General features: G+C 30.3%; 1 protein-coding gene and 1 long non-coding RNA gene across 2 annotated transcripts in view; one reads left to right on the forward strand and one right to left on the reverse strand.

Moving 5' to 3' along the window:
- The first annotated feature begins 463 nt into the window (after nucleotides 1-463).
- On the forward strand, nucleotides 464-2,324 carry LOC107964798. Its single transcript, XR_001703837.2, has 2 exons — nucleotides 464-913; nucleotides 1,097-2,324. It is a non-coding gene; the product is annotated as an uncharacterized LOC107964798 (long non-coding RNA).
- Nucleotides 2,325-6,353: 4,029 nt separating this feature from the next.
- LOC408961 (apolipophorins) overlaps nucleotides 6,354-17,582 on the reverse strand; it is a 36,369-nt gene continuing 25,140 nt past the window's right edge. The window contains exons 9-27 of the mRNA XM_026442500.1: nucleotides 17,224-17,516; nucleotides 16,945-17,139; nucleotides 16,589-16,815; nucleotides 15,959-16,451; nucleotides 15,663-15,847; nucleotides 15,363-15,583; nucleotides 14,951-14,992; nucleotides 13,986-14,559; nucleotides 13,241-13,482; nucleotides 12,541-12,763; nucleotides 11,954-12,190; nucleotides 11,336-11,472; nucleotides 11,066-11,223; nucleotides 10,202-10,385; nucleotides 9,770-9,908; nucleotides 8,685-8,873; nucleotides 7,711-7,956; nucleotides 7,387-7,584; nucleotides 6,354-7,060 (exon numbers count right to left, since the gene is read on the reverse strand). Coding sequence (XP_026298285.1) covers nucleotides 7,031-7,060; nucleotides 7,387-7,584; nucleotides 7,711-7,956; nucleotides 8,685-8,873; nucleotides 9,770-9,908; nucleotides 10,202-10,385; nucleotides 11,066-11,223; nucleotides 11,336-11,472; nucleotides 11,954-12,190; nucleotides 12,541-12,763; nucleotides 13,241-13,482; nucleotides 13,986-14,559; nucleotides 14,951-14,992; nucleotides 15,363-15,583; nucleotides 15,663-15,847; nucleotides 15,959-16,451; nucleotides 16,589-16,815; nucleotides 16,945-17,139; nucleotides 17,224-17,516 — 4,213 coding nt within the window. The 3' untranslated portion in view covers nucleotides 6,354-7,030. The remainder of the gene's footprint in view (nucleotides 7,061-7,386; nucleotides 7,585-7,710; nucleotides 7,957-8,684; nucleotides 8,874-9,769; nucleotides 9,909-10,201; nucleotides 10,386-11,065; nucleotides 11,224-11,335; nucleotides 11,473-11,953; nucleotides 12,191-12,540; nucleotides 12,764-13,240; nucleotides 13,483-13,985; nucleotides 14,560-14,950; nucleotides 14,993-15,362; nucleotides 15,584-15,662; nucleotides 15,848-15,958; nucleotides 16,452-16,588; nucleotides 16,816-16,944; nucleotides 17,140-17,223; nucleotides 17,517-17,582) is intronic.

A 17,582-nucleotide genomic window follows, 5' to 3' on the forward strand; every position in this document is an offset into this window, starting at 1 on the left:
TAGCATTTTTGTTTTTATGATACATATAATAACACATATCTTCTTAGCTTATATTTAATTTAGTTAAATATAATTATTTGGAATTTTTTTTATATATTATGCATTTATTAAGCATTTTCTCTTATTTTATATTATAAATTCAATCCTTAAATTTATATAAAGAATTACAATTTCCATTTAACAAAAATACATTGCATTTCTATATAAAATTTAATTTAAACTATTTAATTTAATCTTTAATATTATTATATAATTATAAAATTATATTTTATCCATGTTATCCTTAATACAAAAATCGCAGCAATTGATTTAATATAATATTTGATTATATTTACTTATTGATTTTAATATCAATATAAAAAAATCATATGAAAGGAATTGATATAATCAATAATCTAATGATATAAATTTTGAATATGAAACTTTTTGGCCAACCTAATAGATAAATTAATTAAAACAAATTAATATTTAAAAATAATTTATTTTTCGAAACATTCTGTACAGTAATAAAAAAATATATTAAAATATTCTAAAATAATACGTCCAAATTTCATTATAATCTTCGACACCAATCTCAGGTTTTATGTCAGCTAGAAAGTTCAAATTCTAGAAGTATTTTATACTTCAATGATAAGCAAAATAAGCGTGTGAACCTGCGAGAAGGTTTGTTTTAATTACTTTATAAAAGAAGACCTAAAAGGTGAACACTTTACGCAGGTTTCGCGCCAAATATTCGAAATTATTTACATAGTCAACAATTGATTCGTTGACGATTGATTGGTGAGACATCTGCCGAGGCGTCTGTGATGCACGAAGACGTACTTCTTGTGGTTCTTGACGCGACGATGACTGTACGTCGATGAAAACTTCGTTCTTGCGGGTACAAATTTACAGTTACGACGAAGAAATAATTGTACGTACTAGTTTATTTAAGCGCAGCTTAACGAACGTAGAGGACCCCTTGGTTTCCAAGATATACATATACATATATACATATATATATATATATTTATAATCGTAAGCTCGGGAGACAATTCGATCATGGAAAGTTCATGCTTGTTAGGTACAATCATGTAATAATAAATGTAACTTTTAGGTGCAGACGCGTGTGAGATGCAGATGCAGCTGTGGTTCATATGCACATATACGGATACGTATAACGTGCATAATACAAATATACGTGTGATTGTGTATGTAGGTGCACAAATGCGCGAGCTCTCTAAGTACCACATAAAGTGTTAATTAGACGATTCTGTCGCCGATGTTGCGAGAATGAGTGAATGTGTTAAAAAATGAGAATGAGAGAGAAGAAAGAATGAATTCAAGAGTAAAATTGAAATATGAAATTAAAAAAGAAGAACGAGAGAAACAGAGTATATGTGTTATGAGTGGAAGAGAAAAAGAATGAAGACCACAGAGAAAACGTGCAGGTATATATAATCAGTGTTTACGAACAATCATTGTTCTTTGTTTGAAAGGAGAGATAAAGTTGTGGGTATGATCTTTGCTAATTCATATTATCTATGATATTCAATAAAAATTATTTAAATATTGGTAGATGCACTTTATCTTCGAGCAACGTTAAATTATTATTTTTTACGTCCAATCGATTGGGTGATTTTTTTGTGTTTAGATAAGACGCGTGTAGATGTTTCTAAACTGTATTTTTGTCAATTTTTGGCGTCGTTAATCGTTTTAAAATAATCGTTTCGTAATATTTCGTATTGTTCGCTTACTGTACAATATTTCGAACATATCGTGTTCATAGTAGTCGAGAATCGTTGATCCTTGTTTTCGTACAACGATTATTCTTCAGATAGTTTCTTTCTTTTTTGTCATAAAAACATAGGTAAAATAAAACGTTGATTAACGAAAATTTGCGCTTCCGTCATTTTACATGATAGCAGGTCGGTGATCGAAGTTAAATTTTTTTACTGAAATCTAACCTAAAAATGCAAGATTGAGGACGTGCAATGGCGAGTGTGCCTTTTGCCATAATATCGCAAGAAAATTATTCCTTTCTCATTAAAACTGTTGAAATTGTTACATAAGATTGATATGAATTTACTTAAATAGAAATTAAGTCTAAAAGTTCACTTTTATTTCAGCAATATCAATGAGATTTGGCATCCTTGTCATTGTCAACGTCCTTATGTATGTAGTTGAATGATGCAGTAGTTTCATAGGTAGTTATTTCCACCGTTAGATTTTGTTTAAATCGTTGTTATTTTGTCTTTTATCTATTTCCATTCCGTAGCGAAGACTTGAAGCTTTGTATATGGTATATTTTAATTTATAAATTATAAATCCATTTTCAAAATTTATAGCGTTTTTTAATTATTGTATCCATGTGAATTTTATTTACAATTGAAAAGCTCAGTGCAGCAATTAAAGAACTTTTTGGGAAAATATATAAGACTTTTAATATATGGGTTAAATATAATAAATTTTAAAGTAATATTTATTGTATAATCTGTTTTTTATTATTATTATTATTTAAGGAATATTTAAAAAGCTAGAAGAAAACTTTCAATGTAGATAGAATTGATTATTTTTACTTCTTTTTAAGAAAGTTTCAATTAATGATATAAAAAAAATTCATAAAAATTAATAAGAGCATATATTCTTATTAAATTGAGTTTCCCAATTTCGACCAAATGATATTATATATATACATCTCAATTTACGCTTTTCTTTCACTTTTTTTTGAATATTTTCTTTGTATTTTATATTCTATTCTATTCTATTCTGTTTCCTTAAGCATTTGTTGAATATAGCAAAATATGACAAATCGCCAATATATATTATTTTATCTCAGCTTCAGTGATAACGAATATGTTTCTTGTAAATTTTTTCTCAATTAAGTATGGCACACACAATATATCATGAAAACATGTAACTCTAAAAGATAAATTTCAATTTACATAATTTGAAATTGATTGAAAAAAAGTAAATTTGCTAATAATGAACTAATTATGAACATAATAATAGTGATGATCGCTAAAAATTAATATCTAAGAATAGTGCATCATGGAAAAAAATTTACTTTAAATCGTCGATAATTTATTGATTTATTTAGTGAAATAAAATTGTATTTAATTGTTATTTAATATTTATTTATTTCAACATTTAACACGATATGAATATTATTTATATTCTCGTAAATATAGCAAAAATTGATATTTTTTATCTCTAAATTTAATATGATAGGCAATTTTTATAGTTAGTTTTAAATTCATCACATATAAGAAACTATTTTATCTTTAACAAATACTATCACTTTTTTACACCCATTTTCCATGTAAGTGAATTAAATTTGTGAAAAAGAATATTAACTGTAATTGATTTTTTTTTACATTATTAAATAATAGATATTTTATGTATGCATATATATGCATATGTATGTAAATTGTAATAAATAATATTAATTTTAGAAAATTAGAAAAGACTGAAAATAGAATGTTTTATTATTTTATGCGGAAATATATATTTATATCAATAACCTGTTGATTTAAAATATTTATTATATATATTATATAAGCAAAAATTTTCAATATTTATTATTATTGTTATAATAATGAATTTTTATACAATAGATATTTATAAATATGATACAATTTAGCTTTCTTTAAATTGAAAATAATTTCAAATGTTCCTCATTTTTTTAAATTAGCACAAATTAATTATCGATTTCAATCTATCGATTTTTTGATCAAATCATTTTTGATATTACATTCCATTGAAATGGCTAGATTAGATTAAATGATAAACGAAAATATTGAAAAATATTAATTCTTTGCTCGAAGAAGATTGCGATTCACTGAATAAATCGGATAGAAAATAAATATGCAAGGAAAAAAAATATAAAGAATAGTTTGATTGTAAAAATCCATTGTTTCTTCAAGGAAGAATTTAATCTCGGCTTTGCGATAACTGCTTGTCGTTATAGAACAAAATTCTGTTTCAAAGAGATAATTAAAATTTCATCTTTCACAAGTCATAGATAGAAATATATATATATAGATCAAAAATAAATAAATTAAAAATAGATATATCAAAGAAAAAAACGAATATGTTAAAAATATAATGAGATTTTAGAAGATTTTATGAAAACAAATCTGAAAATCTATTAAATATATAGGAATTTTATGAATAAATTTGTTTATGCAATGCAAACTTATAACGTATAACTATACGAACACAGAAATAGCTGTATGGATCCATAATGTCAACGATCTGTGCAAACCAGATGGACCGCGCGAGTTGAAGAGGTGGTCGTCAAAGGGTTAAGTAGTCTCGCATCAGACAAGTAGGTCAGCGAAGTAGATCTGTCTGCTGTAGATTATAGATACAACTTGTATGTCGTCGAGTGAATCTCGAGCTTCATTTAGAAATCTTTATGTAGCAAGCCGATTCTTTTTTCAACAATAATACTAGTTAATCCTTTCCTTTTTCAATTTTTTTTTTCTCAATATCAGATGAATTAAAATAGAAAAGTTAATTTTAAAAAAAAAAAAAAATTATAAAAGTAAAGAAATAAATGAAATCGAATCATTATAAGAAATAATCGATCAAAATTAATAACTTAATAATTAGAAAAAAAAAGGTAGAAATATGAATAAATTATTTTTTTAAAATTCGTAATTTTGAAGAAGAATGTCATTTATGAACAATTGTAAAGAAATAATATAGCTTAAAGAGACAAATTTCTGTAGGAAAAAATATTTTGAAGTTAAAATAAATATATTTAAATTTATGGAAATATATTGAAATTTTATGCTCTATGTATATATAACAGGAAAAAAATAATTGAGGAAAAATGCAATGAAGATTTTCAAATAATTCGATTTGCTACACAACGAAGCATAAGGTTTCTCGAATTGAATTGTCGAGTAGAGTTACGCTCTAATTCTCAATTTTAATTCGAGCTTAGCCGGTGTATGTTTAATGATAAGATTTATCACATCGTATATCGTACAATATATATATATATATATATTGCGTTGAATTTCTTTTATCAACAATTCAAATAATTCAGTTTCACTTCAGAGATCAAAAAGGATTTAAATTGAGCAATCTAAATCATTTTATTGATACATGATAACCTATCTGTATTATTTTAATTAAAAATAAATAGATAAACAAAAATACGGAGTCGGAGATTTTATAATTAATAATAATTGAGATAAGAGTCTTTACTTGAGTGAATAAATACACCTCTTATCGCGAGTTTTTTTTGTAAATTTTCAAAATATTCTAATCATTAATCATAAAAAGAACAAAGATACAGATAATTTAACGCAAACATTTTAAAAATAAGTATAATATTTGATAATCGTTATCTAATCTATATCTCTCTCATTAAGCCAATCAAGAAATTTTGATTTCAAATACAGATATATTATATGAGAAACATAAATAGTGTGCATGCATTAACGTGACTGACGTACAATAACGTCACAGCTTAAAAGGGGAGATGCTTAAAAAAACTTTTCGATCACGTAAATGTGCCTAAAAAAGAATTATAGTTGATATTTAGTTATTATGTTTTAAAAGTTTGTCAAGGGAAAGAAATGAGGAAAAAAAACAAGTTTGAGGAAGAAAAATGAGAAAGAATGAAAATGAATAGATAAAAATAGAAGCGAAATGTTTTTTTTAAAGAGGACAATTACTGTAAATTATTAATATATACAATTTAAAATATACATTGCAAGCGTGAAGATAATTATACTTGAAACTTTGTTGTGTTCAAAAGATAAAATCAAAGACAAACGAGTCGACGTTTCATTCGAATTTCATGATTAGTTATAATTTTTATTTTTTTATTTTTTTTTTTTTATTTTAAATTATTCATGAATATTCATTAATGGATACGATTTCGATTTGGAATCATTGCTTTTGACTATTCAATTTTTAATAAATTTTTTCCTTTAAAACTCTGTTTTAATTATATTTCAGTTAGCAAAAATACTTTGATCTCCATAAATTAAAATATATATATATACACATTTTTTTTTCTAAAAAATTGTGACGATTTTAATTAAATATAAATCTGAATGATTATGAAAATTAAAAATTAAAAAAGAAATATCGAGAATAGAATTATTTTAGAAGAAACGTATTATATACTTAATTAAAATTTTTTCACAATTGTTTTATTGGCTTCCAAGAATACTATATCTATAAAAAAATGATTTGTGTTGAATGAAATTTTGATGAAATAATAGATATCATTTCATCTCTTTTTTTTTTTTTTCTAATTTTCAATCATCATAATTATCCCTCTAAAATTTTCTTTTCACGTTGAATTAAGGATAGGATATAATAATAATAAAATGAAATCAAAGATACGATAAATTTAAGAACAATGTATGTATATTTCTTCACAAGCCATAATATCATCTAGCGCGTAAAATCGTTTCGTATCGATGATAAACGGTAGTACGGTGGTCGGTATTGAATTCAGATTAACCCCCCGAGTCTCGTACAGCATCGGTATCTTAATTTAATAAAAGTAAGCCGTACAAATCGTACCGTAAATCGAATCGATGTCCCGTATTACGTGGACGCGGATACATCGCGTTTTTTTAAACATTCGTACAAATTATAATATATCCATTTTATTTTATTTGTCGCACACATTTTAACGTTATTAATACCTGTTGTGTTTACTTCAGGGTAAGAACTTATTCTAAGTCGTGATCGATATACAGTTGGGCCACGTTGCGGAACAATTCGTGTTTTTTCGTATCAACGTTGTTGCGAAAAAATATAAAAGATTATTATTTACAGGAAAAAAAAAAAATCATCGAAGCGAATTTCAACGGGAAGGAAATGAAGTTTTTTTTTTCAGTCCTCGGTTTTTACTCGGTGATTACTCTTAATTGTGGCCCTCCCTGTCGCTGGGAGGTATGATGATCTTAATTTGCTTACAAATATCGAAAATACGTCTGCCGTAGTATAACAAAGTAACAAACACAATACACCTAAATTAATTAGTAATTATTTTGGGATGCGCGACGGTCTCGCTTTAACCCTTCGTTCCTCCTTTCGCGGATCTCTGAAATAGATATATAATACACGACGTTATTATCTACCTGAAAATTCAACTTTATCACTGGAAAATAAAAGTTATTTCAACAAGAATTACAATTTATTATTATTATTTAATATTTAAATTAATATTTAACCTTCGTGTACATTCAAATACGTATTTAAAATTAAATTTTTCAATAGAATAATAGAAAAATTATATTGACATGAGGGAATTATTTAAAAATGATATATAAAAAAAAAAAGAAAGAAACAATTCACAATGTTTTTCATGCATTATAGAAAGTTTCAAGGAAAGGAAAGGAGCTAAGTAACGGAAATTGGACTACTTACCGGAACTTCCTTTCGACCTACGATCTTACACTTAGAGCGGCCTATCATACCGTATTCGTACAAGCACGAGCAATCTTTCTCAAATTCTACGTTGACGAGGCTATCTGCGATCCTCTTCGCTGCCACTTGGACGAATTGCTTCTTCTGATTCGACTTGGCGTCCAAGAAGTTGTTCGAGCTGAACGCCGCACCGCCAGACTGCAATATGATCTCGAGGTAAATAACGCTCGATTCGCTCAACACTTTGTTTCTAACTTTTGACGGGCTCGAAAAAAAAAAAAATCCCTAATAATAGATGAGGATCACTTGTTGAGGATCACTTACGAAAACCGCGAAGTCAGCGCAGACGTCCTTGATCGCCGGTACGAGATTGCTCTTCATGTCGGTGCTTCCGGTGAGTGGTTTCTTCTTGCTGTCAGCGAACGTGTACACGTTGTCTTGGTCGTAAGCGACGATATTTTTCTGAGGCTTGCCCGAGACGAGAAGCTCTTTCGGATACGACACGTGGTAATAGGTGAGTCCCAAATCACGATATATTTTAAGACCGAGTAAAAGTCTAAGTTGCTGCAACTGGGAATTAGAAATGGATAGTTTAAAGTGTTAATTATATAATTGCATTTAAAAATTTGTATAGGAAATATGAAAAATAGAGAAATGCAAATATACGTGTCTATTGACATTTTTGAATTAATAGAATTAATAGAATGATATAAAGTTTGTTAATATATTATTCAGAATTATAGAAAATTTTTTTCCATCTTGTTTTTAAAAGAAATACTCTACATGTCATAAATAATTTTATTTATAACCAAAATATTTCTAATTCCTAAAAATCCAAATAATAATCTATCTAAAAATGATTGATCAAATCAAAATCGTCATAGTTTTGAATTTCAATAATAAAATCAATTATTTCCAAGTACATATCTGACATTGATTAATGGATTCTCGAAACGCATAGGCCAATCAATCGGTAGATTATAATAATGAATTGATTTTGGATTATAGAGATAATAATAGAGATAATTGCTTAATTACTCCTAATTTTGGTTAATTCTGACTGATTGCTACCCACGCAAAATTACATTGATAATTACTGATTAATTACTGTGGTTATTAATGCCGAACTTTGACTTCTCTATAAATTGCCATCGTGTTACAGTTACCTCCCCAATTCAATCCTTGAAAGATTCTTACCAATAATCGATCCTTTGAAACGAGGATTATTAAAGGGATATTACATATGGAAAAGAAATATTTATGAATATAAATGTTTTATATAAAAAATAGAAACTTACCGAAATGGGGAATGGACTCTTCTCGCAGGGGTTCGCGATCACTCCGACCACAGCCCTCGCTGCACCAGGTCTGAATGGATATCGAATAGCTGCCTCGTAAGCATCGGTCAATTTGAAAGTACCTAATTCGACATCCATTCTCTGGTGTAGATAATCAATTTTTTTTTCCGTATTGCCTTCTTTCGCTTCCTAGAAATCGTTAATTTTTTTTTTAACGCGCAAAATATAACAATGACTTCCGCGAACTGTTTATAAATTATGCTGACGAGTATAATTATCGAGTAAAGAAAAAAGCAGAATAGATTTATTGGCTGATCGATTATCACATTGTTGCAATATATATATATATATCATAAAAATAAATCAAATTACGATCAGTGTTCGATAACTTTTAACTTCGTAATTTCAAATTCAAATCGAAACGGTATTGTTCGAATGATAATATGCTAATAATAAATAATGAGACGTTTCGAATGATATTAGAAAAAAAAAAAAAAAAAAGAAGAAATTCTGTTACACGTTTCGAGTAAAAATATGATGAGGAATTATGATTTAACTTCTATGTATGGAAAAATAATTGAATCAATTATGTATAGAAATCTCGCGCGAAACGAGATTGTTTTCTTAACTAAACGAGAATATTAATGATGTCGGTCGAATGATGGCGCGCAAAAACATTTCATCTCACGTCGACCGGAAGTACGATGGAATTCCAGATAGATCGTTAATGTTTATTTCATTATACGTTAGTTCGGATTTATTATGTATTGCTTTAATGGAATAATAAAATATATACTCGTGCGAATGAAAGAATGATTCGAATTTCATTCAAGATTTTTCTAACGTTACTAACAATAACGTTAGTCATTCATCTATTTGAATGAATTGACATAGAAACATTATTCCTTGTGAATTTTTCATGCATTAAATTTATGAATTCTTTGTGTCGTGGAAAAAATTAATACACCGATGAATTTTCTTTTTTAAAGAACAGTTTGTCACGAAATAATGTAAATGCATCATTTCGATAAATTTAATTTCGAGAGAAATTTTTTTAAAAAATATTTTTTTTTCTGTAGAATTACCTGGTAAGAAATTATTGGTTTTCCTTCCTCAAACTTCATATTTTTGACTTCACCATCTATGTTGGTATCGCCATTTAATGTAAAGTGTTGTGGCCATTTCATCATCTCGCTGTACCCGATTAATCCAATGTGCACGTCTCTGTGAAATCAATTGTTTTAAAAAATTATAAATACGAATCGACAAGAATTCATATCTGGAAATTTTTGAAGGATATTTTCACTATACTTTATGGTGTGATTGAAAAATTCTAAATAACTCGATTCTTCTTCGTTGATTTTATATATAATTATATATTTAATATTTCTTTTAAAAAAGAATGAAATTTTTATTCAGAGAAAAATAATTACAATTGATTAGAATTTCTTGGAATTTTCATTGGAAGAAATAATGGAAGACGTATAATGTACGTAAATATAATAGAAGGGACTTACGTTACTCCTTGTTGTTTCAATTCCTCCCTAAGTTCAGACATTAAAGGTGTAATCATTTCCTTGTACACTTTATCATTCGGTATCTGTTGTTCGATTACAAAAATAACATCAGCCTCTTTCTTCGGTACCTTTACGCTGAACGAGTCGCCCATGTCGATTTTGTTCCCGCCCACTTTGCAATTTGCTGAAAGTAAATGGAAAATAATTAATTTTTTTCCTTCGATACGATCTTCACTAGTGTTCACTTTGTTGTCTAAAAGCTAAAAATATTTTACATTTAAAAGAAGTAAAACTTTCGATAATTAAATCTTATTCTATCATTCTACCGTTTATCCGATATATATATGTAAAAATCATTATGTCATTTAAAATTTTCAATAGAAGATTTTAAAAAAAGAATCGAATTCTCTCTTATTCCCTATATTTTCTTTACTATTCAAAATTTAGAATTTTATTTATATTTTATTCTATTTCTTTTTTACTTTAAATATTATAGAATTAAAGATTAAGATTATAGAATTCGCCATATTTGCTTTATTATTCAAAATTTAGAATTTTATTTAGTCGAAAAATAAATGGGATCAAAATTTGAATAGCATTCTATTCTATAAAAATTATAGAATTAAAGATTAAGATTATAGAATTCGCCATATTTGCTTCATTATTCAAAATTTAGAATTTTATTTAGTCGAAAAATAAATTAAAAGTTGAATATCATTGAATTCTATAAATTCTATAAAGATTATAGAATTCGCTATATTTGCTTTATTATTCAAAATTTTATTTAGTCGAAAAATAAATGGGATCAAAATTTGAATATCATTGGATTCTATTCTATAAAGATTGTAGAATTGAGGAACGTACTGCAAGACGATGGTATATAGGTAGACATGACTCCTTGCGCATAGCAAGCATAATGATAAGCCATGGCTATTATGCAAGCTCCAGCCGGTGTGCCAGCGGCAATTGCATGATCGCAGGCATCGCGATATAGAGACGGTTTGACGATATTGAAGCAAGATCTGTAATTATTTCATCATCGTTATGTTATTCCGATGAAATTGTTTCCTCGGAACCATTAAGAGCAGGAATAATGTAATCAACGTAACGAAACAAAATAACAATTTTACGTACTTCAATGGTGAATTTTCGCCAGTGAAGTAATCGGTACAAACTGGGGTACGTTCATTGTGTTGCTCGACCGCGGTCGCCTCTGGACATTCACTCTTCAATTTGTACGCGTTTCCAAATTCTGTTCCACTTTCGGTGATCTGAGGAATAATACGAAAAAAAAATTGCTCACTAAATTATTCAGTTCGTTTCTTCAAGTAACATTAATCCCAATGAATTTCATAATCCTTTACTAATTATTCTCATAAAAAATAATATACAAGAATTGAAATTAAATAGAAATTAAATAATAAAATATAAGAGTTTTTAATTTAAATTAAAAGTCATTAGAAACCAAATTGAAATTTTATCGTTTAGTTCAGCACGTAAAATAAAATAAATTTATTTCGAAATAAAAAAAAAAAAGAAAAAACATATTTCTGCAATCGGTCTGCAATTCGGTCTCTAAATCTACCCTCCTCGCAATCGTGGAAGGACCGTTACCCTTTAAAGATCGAACGATACCAGGTTCGGCACGTGAATACCTTGTTAATCCACGAGCGCTTTGACTTCCACGAATTGCCAAGTTTCGTGTGCGAGGAAGGCATTAAAAAACTTCGCCACGACACGACAAATGCATACCTTTCCAGAGGGCAAAGTATAGTCGTCATACGGCTCGTTATTCGCGTCGCCCAGGATTCCACGCAGTTTGCCATGGTAGAAGCCGGAAACGTGGACAGCACAAATCATAGGTGCCTTGCTCGTGCATGAAACGCGAACACCGTAATCGGATTTGATATTGCCGTACGGTGGGAACAGATAAGCGTGCAAATTCTTCGTGTGCGCCGGGTAATCGGCCGGTTTGTTGTTCACTAGGATCTGAAAAGCGAGCGATTACGTCCTCCGTGTCTAGGCATTATTCAACCGCGTGTATTTAACATCGTAAGAAATTATTTCTTCAGAATATATTGTTGGAATAAATTTGAAAATTTCGCGAGTTGAGTGGAGCAATTTTCGAGAACAATCGTTTCGAATTATTCCATGATAAAGTGAAATTTTTGTAAATTATTCTCGAGAAGAGATGGAGAATAATAAAATTGCATTCGCATCTTCTTCTTTGCAATTAGATGTTGATTATCTATCTGTTCTAATAATGAACATTTTTAGATTTCTTTTCTTGTTTGCAATCGATGATTTGCAAAAAATTGTATACGAATGTTATCACTTACATTTCCGTTGTTCTTGATCGCGATGCTTTCCTTGGGCTCGGTGAGCGTGACACTGATAAGGATACCGTTATTAAAGTTAGCCACGACAGAGAAATTGCCGTCCTGCATATCTTGTGCAAGGATATAGGTGCAGGATCCAGCCATCGTTAGGTGACGTCCATCGAACGTGAAGAAATGTCCCCCGTCAGTAACGACACCCGACTTTCTGAACAGTGGCGTCGGTCTGAAACGTGAGAAATTTCTAAATTTTCTAAATATTCCTTAAAGGATAATTTACATAATATTTTCAATCATTAAATTACACTTATAAATCCGTGGCTAAAAAATATTTTCAAAAGATATCGCTTTATAGGAAAATTTCTATGTATTTCGATTTCAAAAATTTATATTTATAATTCCGATATCATAATTTACATCATCTGAGTAAAATCTAAAATAAAAAAAGATGTGCAAAATGCAAATTGAAATTCTCAAACAATTATAATAATTACTAGTGATCAAAAGACAAAAGCAATTCCGTAATACATCCGTCATAAATGTGTCGTAACAGCAGGAAATGCTATAAATAGCTTCTTTGAAAATCGCGTAAAGCTAAAACGGAGGTGCAACGTATTAGTTTGCATCTGTCGCTATAATTTAACCGGTTTTGCATCGCGTAACAATTGAATACGCTTCACATACTTCTCAGAAATTCGTTTACCTGTAAGTGTAATACAGATCCTCAAGCGTTGGTAACTCTCTGTTACGCAAGAGGTTCCAGACGGAGAGCTTTAAGGCTGAGATGGTCGGCAACTTGGACAAAAGGCCGAGATCCGGGGTCTGAATCGAGATTAATCCCCAAATGTTCTCCAACGATGATTGTTTCTGGGCCAGAGCCACGATTGATTGAACCGCGGCCACCAAACTCGAGTAGATCTTCTTGAGCTCGTTCATATCGTTGATCTGTAGATCGAAAAAAAAAAAGAAAAAAAGAAAAAAAAGAAAAAAAACGTTTCTTCAGATTTATCCTATTTTATTTCGGGAGATCTTTCATTTTGATACATGGCATAGCGTGCGAAAGTTTTTGGCCTACTTCTTCAACTTATTTAGTTAAATGGTAATAATCTTTTAGACGAGTACACGCCATCGACGAAAATTTTTCCAAGACCTTTTACATTTCTGGTTCTGTAATGCGAGTGGCTAGATGATAATAATATAAAGGGAAACGTTATAAAAAAGAAATAAAAAAAAAAAGAGAAGAAAAGAAAATGAAACCAGTTGTAAAATAGTATCAAAATTGTAGAAAAGGAAAATCTTCTTCTCTTGAAAAATGTTATTCGTAAAGAAAGATACATGGTACAATTTTATTATGCAAATTTAATAAAAGCGTAAAGACTTGTCGCCAAGCTTATCCCCAAAAAGATTATTGCAATTAATAAAAATCTAAAAATGTTCGTAGAACGTACCTTCTGTCGTTTCACGAGTTTGATAATATATTCGCAAGTGATATCGACAAAATGTCTTAATTCCTCGGTGGGCAGTATATTCTTCCCAAGTTTGCACAATTCTTCCAGCGAGTTCAAAATATTATCCGGTATTTGGAAGTTCTTCAACTCTTCCAACCTCTCCTTTATGGTTTCGTAAGCCGGCAAAGCTTTCAATTGGTTAATAAGCAGATGGCAGAACTGGTCCAAGTTGAGCTTGATCTGTTCCAATCCCTTGAACAAGATCTTGACGATATCTTGGCTCATTCCGGAAATAACGTTCAACATGTCCTTTATTTCCTTTTGGTGTTCGTTTATCAAATTCAGTACCGCTTGAAGATACGTGTTGGCGAGTTTTATCACGGCATCGAGGATTTCCAACATTTGGTGGAATATCTTGTCGTACGATTCCTTTAATTTAGGGTACATCGAGTTGACGGCCTGCTTCACGTTGCTTATTAGGTTGTTCAACGATTCCTTCAATTTCTCCAAACCGTGGGCGATTCGTTTCATGGTTTCCGTGAGGATTTCGAAAAGGGTGCCGAAATACTTGCGCCTTGAAAAAGAATATATCGTATTTTTTTTAATTTTAAATTTCGTTTTAATCTTCGTGAGAGAAAAACTTGTAGATGGGACAATTTTTCTAAACTTGAACTATTGTTAATCCTAGGATGATTGGCTGGATCATTGAAAAATAAATTATTTTTTTAATTCTCTTTTATCAAGTATTTATCATAGTATCAGATTTTAAAATTGAATATAAATAATAATAAATTGATAGTCTGAGAATAAATTTTAAGTTTTTCTCCCACGATTTTTTTATTTGTTATTATTTTTAAATTTCGTTATATATTTGTTATATATTTTTTAATATCGTAATGCTTTATGCAATAAAATCTGGAATGTTAATAATATATATGATAAAATGTAGTACTGTATATACATACAGGATGTCCAGGATTTTTTCCGCCATTTGATGCCCACATATTCTATGAGTAAAAATAAGAAAAAAATGTCATATAATTTCAATTTGTTATTATTTCGTATTTTTCTTTTTAATTTTTCTTTTCTCTTTCTTTATAAAATATTTATAAAATACTTATATGACTTTCTTTTTCTTATTTTTACTCGAACAATGACTGCTGACTATGTCGCATAAAATATTCCATCTAATCATCTACCCTTAACTTATTTTATAATAATATTTCAGAGGAATCAAAAAATATTTTTACAACGAACATCGTAAATTATCTCGAACGTATATAAGATAATTAGATAGTTCATTTTATGAGAAATATCTAAACGCATTATTATATAATTCCTCGTAATTACAAATAAAAATTTCGAAACAATACTTACAAGGTAACCTGAATTTCTTGGATAGTTTCATCGGCGTTCATTTCTTCCTTCAACTTGTTCAACTCCTTTTCGTAATATTCTACGAGCGATTGGAAGCTCGGTTTTGCCTTTACCAGATGGTCCACAAAATCTGAACCTTCAGCTGACGTTTCGTCCAGTACGTATCCGTAAACGTCTTTCGCGTCCTTAATAACGTCCAGATTCTTGTTCTTGATAACTTTCTGGAAAAATTTAAATCATGCTCGATAACTTTTATCCCATAATCTCGTTCCTCGTTAACGATCAATCCAGTTTACTTACTCCAAGTTCAGCTATATTTTCCGTATTATAACCAAAGTCGGGTTTTAGGAATTGTTTTTCGTCCAAATTGACCAAAGCGTGGAAAAGATGCTTCTTCACCCCATCTTTGAACCAATGCGCGTGAATCTCCGCCAATTGACCGAGGACCATTTGACCATTGAGCACAGCTTTGTTATTAGGATTGTCTGAAATCGATGAAGCATTTAAGAAATGATATATTAAAAAAAGATTAAGTGAAGACACGATGAAATTATAGAACATAGCAATTGAAATGGAGGAATATAATATGGACTCACTTTTAAGATAAGTTTCAAGTTTGAATCGATTGAAGTCATTCGCCTCGAAATTCAAAACCTGAGGTGTGTTGTCCAAGAGAGACAATTCCCTATGCACTTTTTGAGTGTTTCTCGTGATATCGAACTTCCAGTTATCCCTGATCAGTTGTTTGTCAGGTAAAGTGATCAATAAGGAGACGTGATTCAAGTCTGCAGAGTAGAGGGCGCCCAGTGTCTTCGGTTTCTGTTTGACGTTGTTGTAGGTGAAGAAAGTTCCGAATCCTATTTGCTTTTTCGATATTGCCAAATGAGATTTCAAGTCGAGTTTCAATTGTTGACCACGGCTGTTCACTTCCACCAAACTGGTCACGTTCTGCCCGTTAGGGATTTGTTGCCGTTGCACGTTTGCAACTATAGAGATTTTCTGAGATCTTTTGGCGAACACGTCGATGTCCAAATTGGCGTCCAACAGTTTGTCACCTCCGTAGTGAAGATATCCTTTCATCGACATGTCCTGAAAAAATGTTTTTTCAACGCACGATACACTTTCTACTTCGAAAAAAGCAGGGAATGTCGAGAGAAGAATATAAATATCAAGTATTCAAGTATTTTCATTTTGTAATATGATCAATTCATTCGATTATAGGTTACCTTGTGCTGAGTTGGATACGTGAATTTCGTTTCTCCACTGAGGGATAAGCTGTTCTTATCGACGTTTATGTCTCCAATGGCAGATAGACTGGTCTTTTCGGATGGTTTGTTCTTCCTGTCCAGATAAAGGGACACGTCCAATTTGTAGGCAGCGGTTTGTCTGGTCTTGGGCACATCGTAGATCAGAATGAGAGCCACTTCGCGTGAGGGCAAAGTCAGGATGGTAGCTGCAATCAAATGCAATACGATCGATTTCTATCCTATTTTTCTATCTCTATAATCGAGCATCGTTGGAGGGAAGAAATTTCACTTCGATGATCGTATAAATTATTTGACGAATTATTTTCTATTCTCACCTGCTTCTTTGGGATGAATATAAGCTTGATAAGTGTACTCAGTCTTGTCTTTCGAGGAATGTAGATAGAGGTTGGTTGTGTGGTCGAATATCGGGTTTTTGAACTCTGTATTGGTCTTCAGACCAAATTCGACGGGTACGTTGAACTTTTTCAGATCGACTTCCACCGTCACCTGATGTTTCAATAGAGTTTTCTCTGAAAGGAACGAAGCCCCAATTGAAAATTTGTATTACGAAATTGCATCGAAATCGTTAAAAATTAATACAAGAGAATATTCACTTTCGACGTTGAGGATCGATTGAAGCTTGAACTGAGCGCAATCCTTGTTCTGCTCGCAATAGCTGTTGAAGAGATGTAACTCCTTGTTAGAGAGTTTCAGTTCACCCACTATGGCGGATGGGCCGAGGTTGGCGTTCAAAACTATCGCAACACCCGCCTCACCGTCTTTTTCATGAGTTAATCGTTGACGGGTGTATTTGAAGGATGAGCTTCTCGTATTGTCGCCAACTTTCAGATTTCCACTACCCTCTACCACGATCTTTCCATCCTCATCGCGATGCTTGTAGCTTGTGCTGGATATTCGTATAATTTTATTATTTATTATTCTAGAATGATTCTAAATAATTGTAAAAAATGAT

The sequence above is a fragment of the Apis mellifera genome, linkage group LG8, assembly GCF_003254395.2.
Source record: "Apis mellifera strain DH4 linkage group LG8, Amel_HAv3.1, whole genome shotgun sequence".
NCBI lineage: Eukaryota > Metazoa > Arthropoda > Insecta > Hymenoptera > Apidae > Apis > Apis mellifera.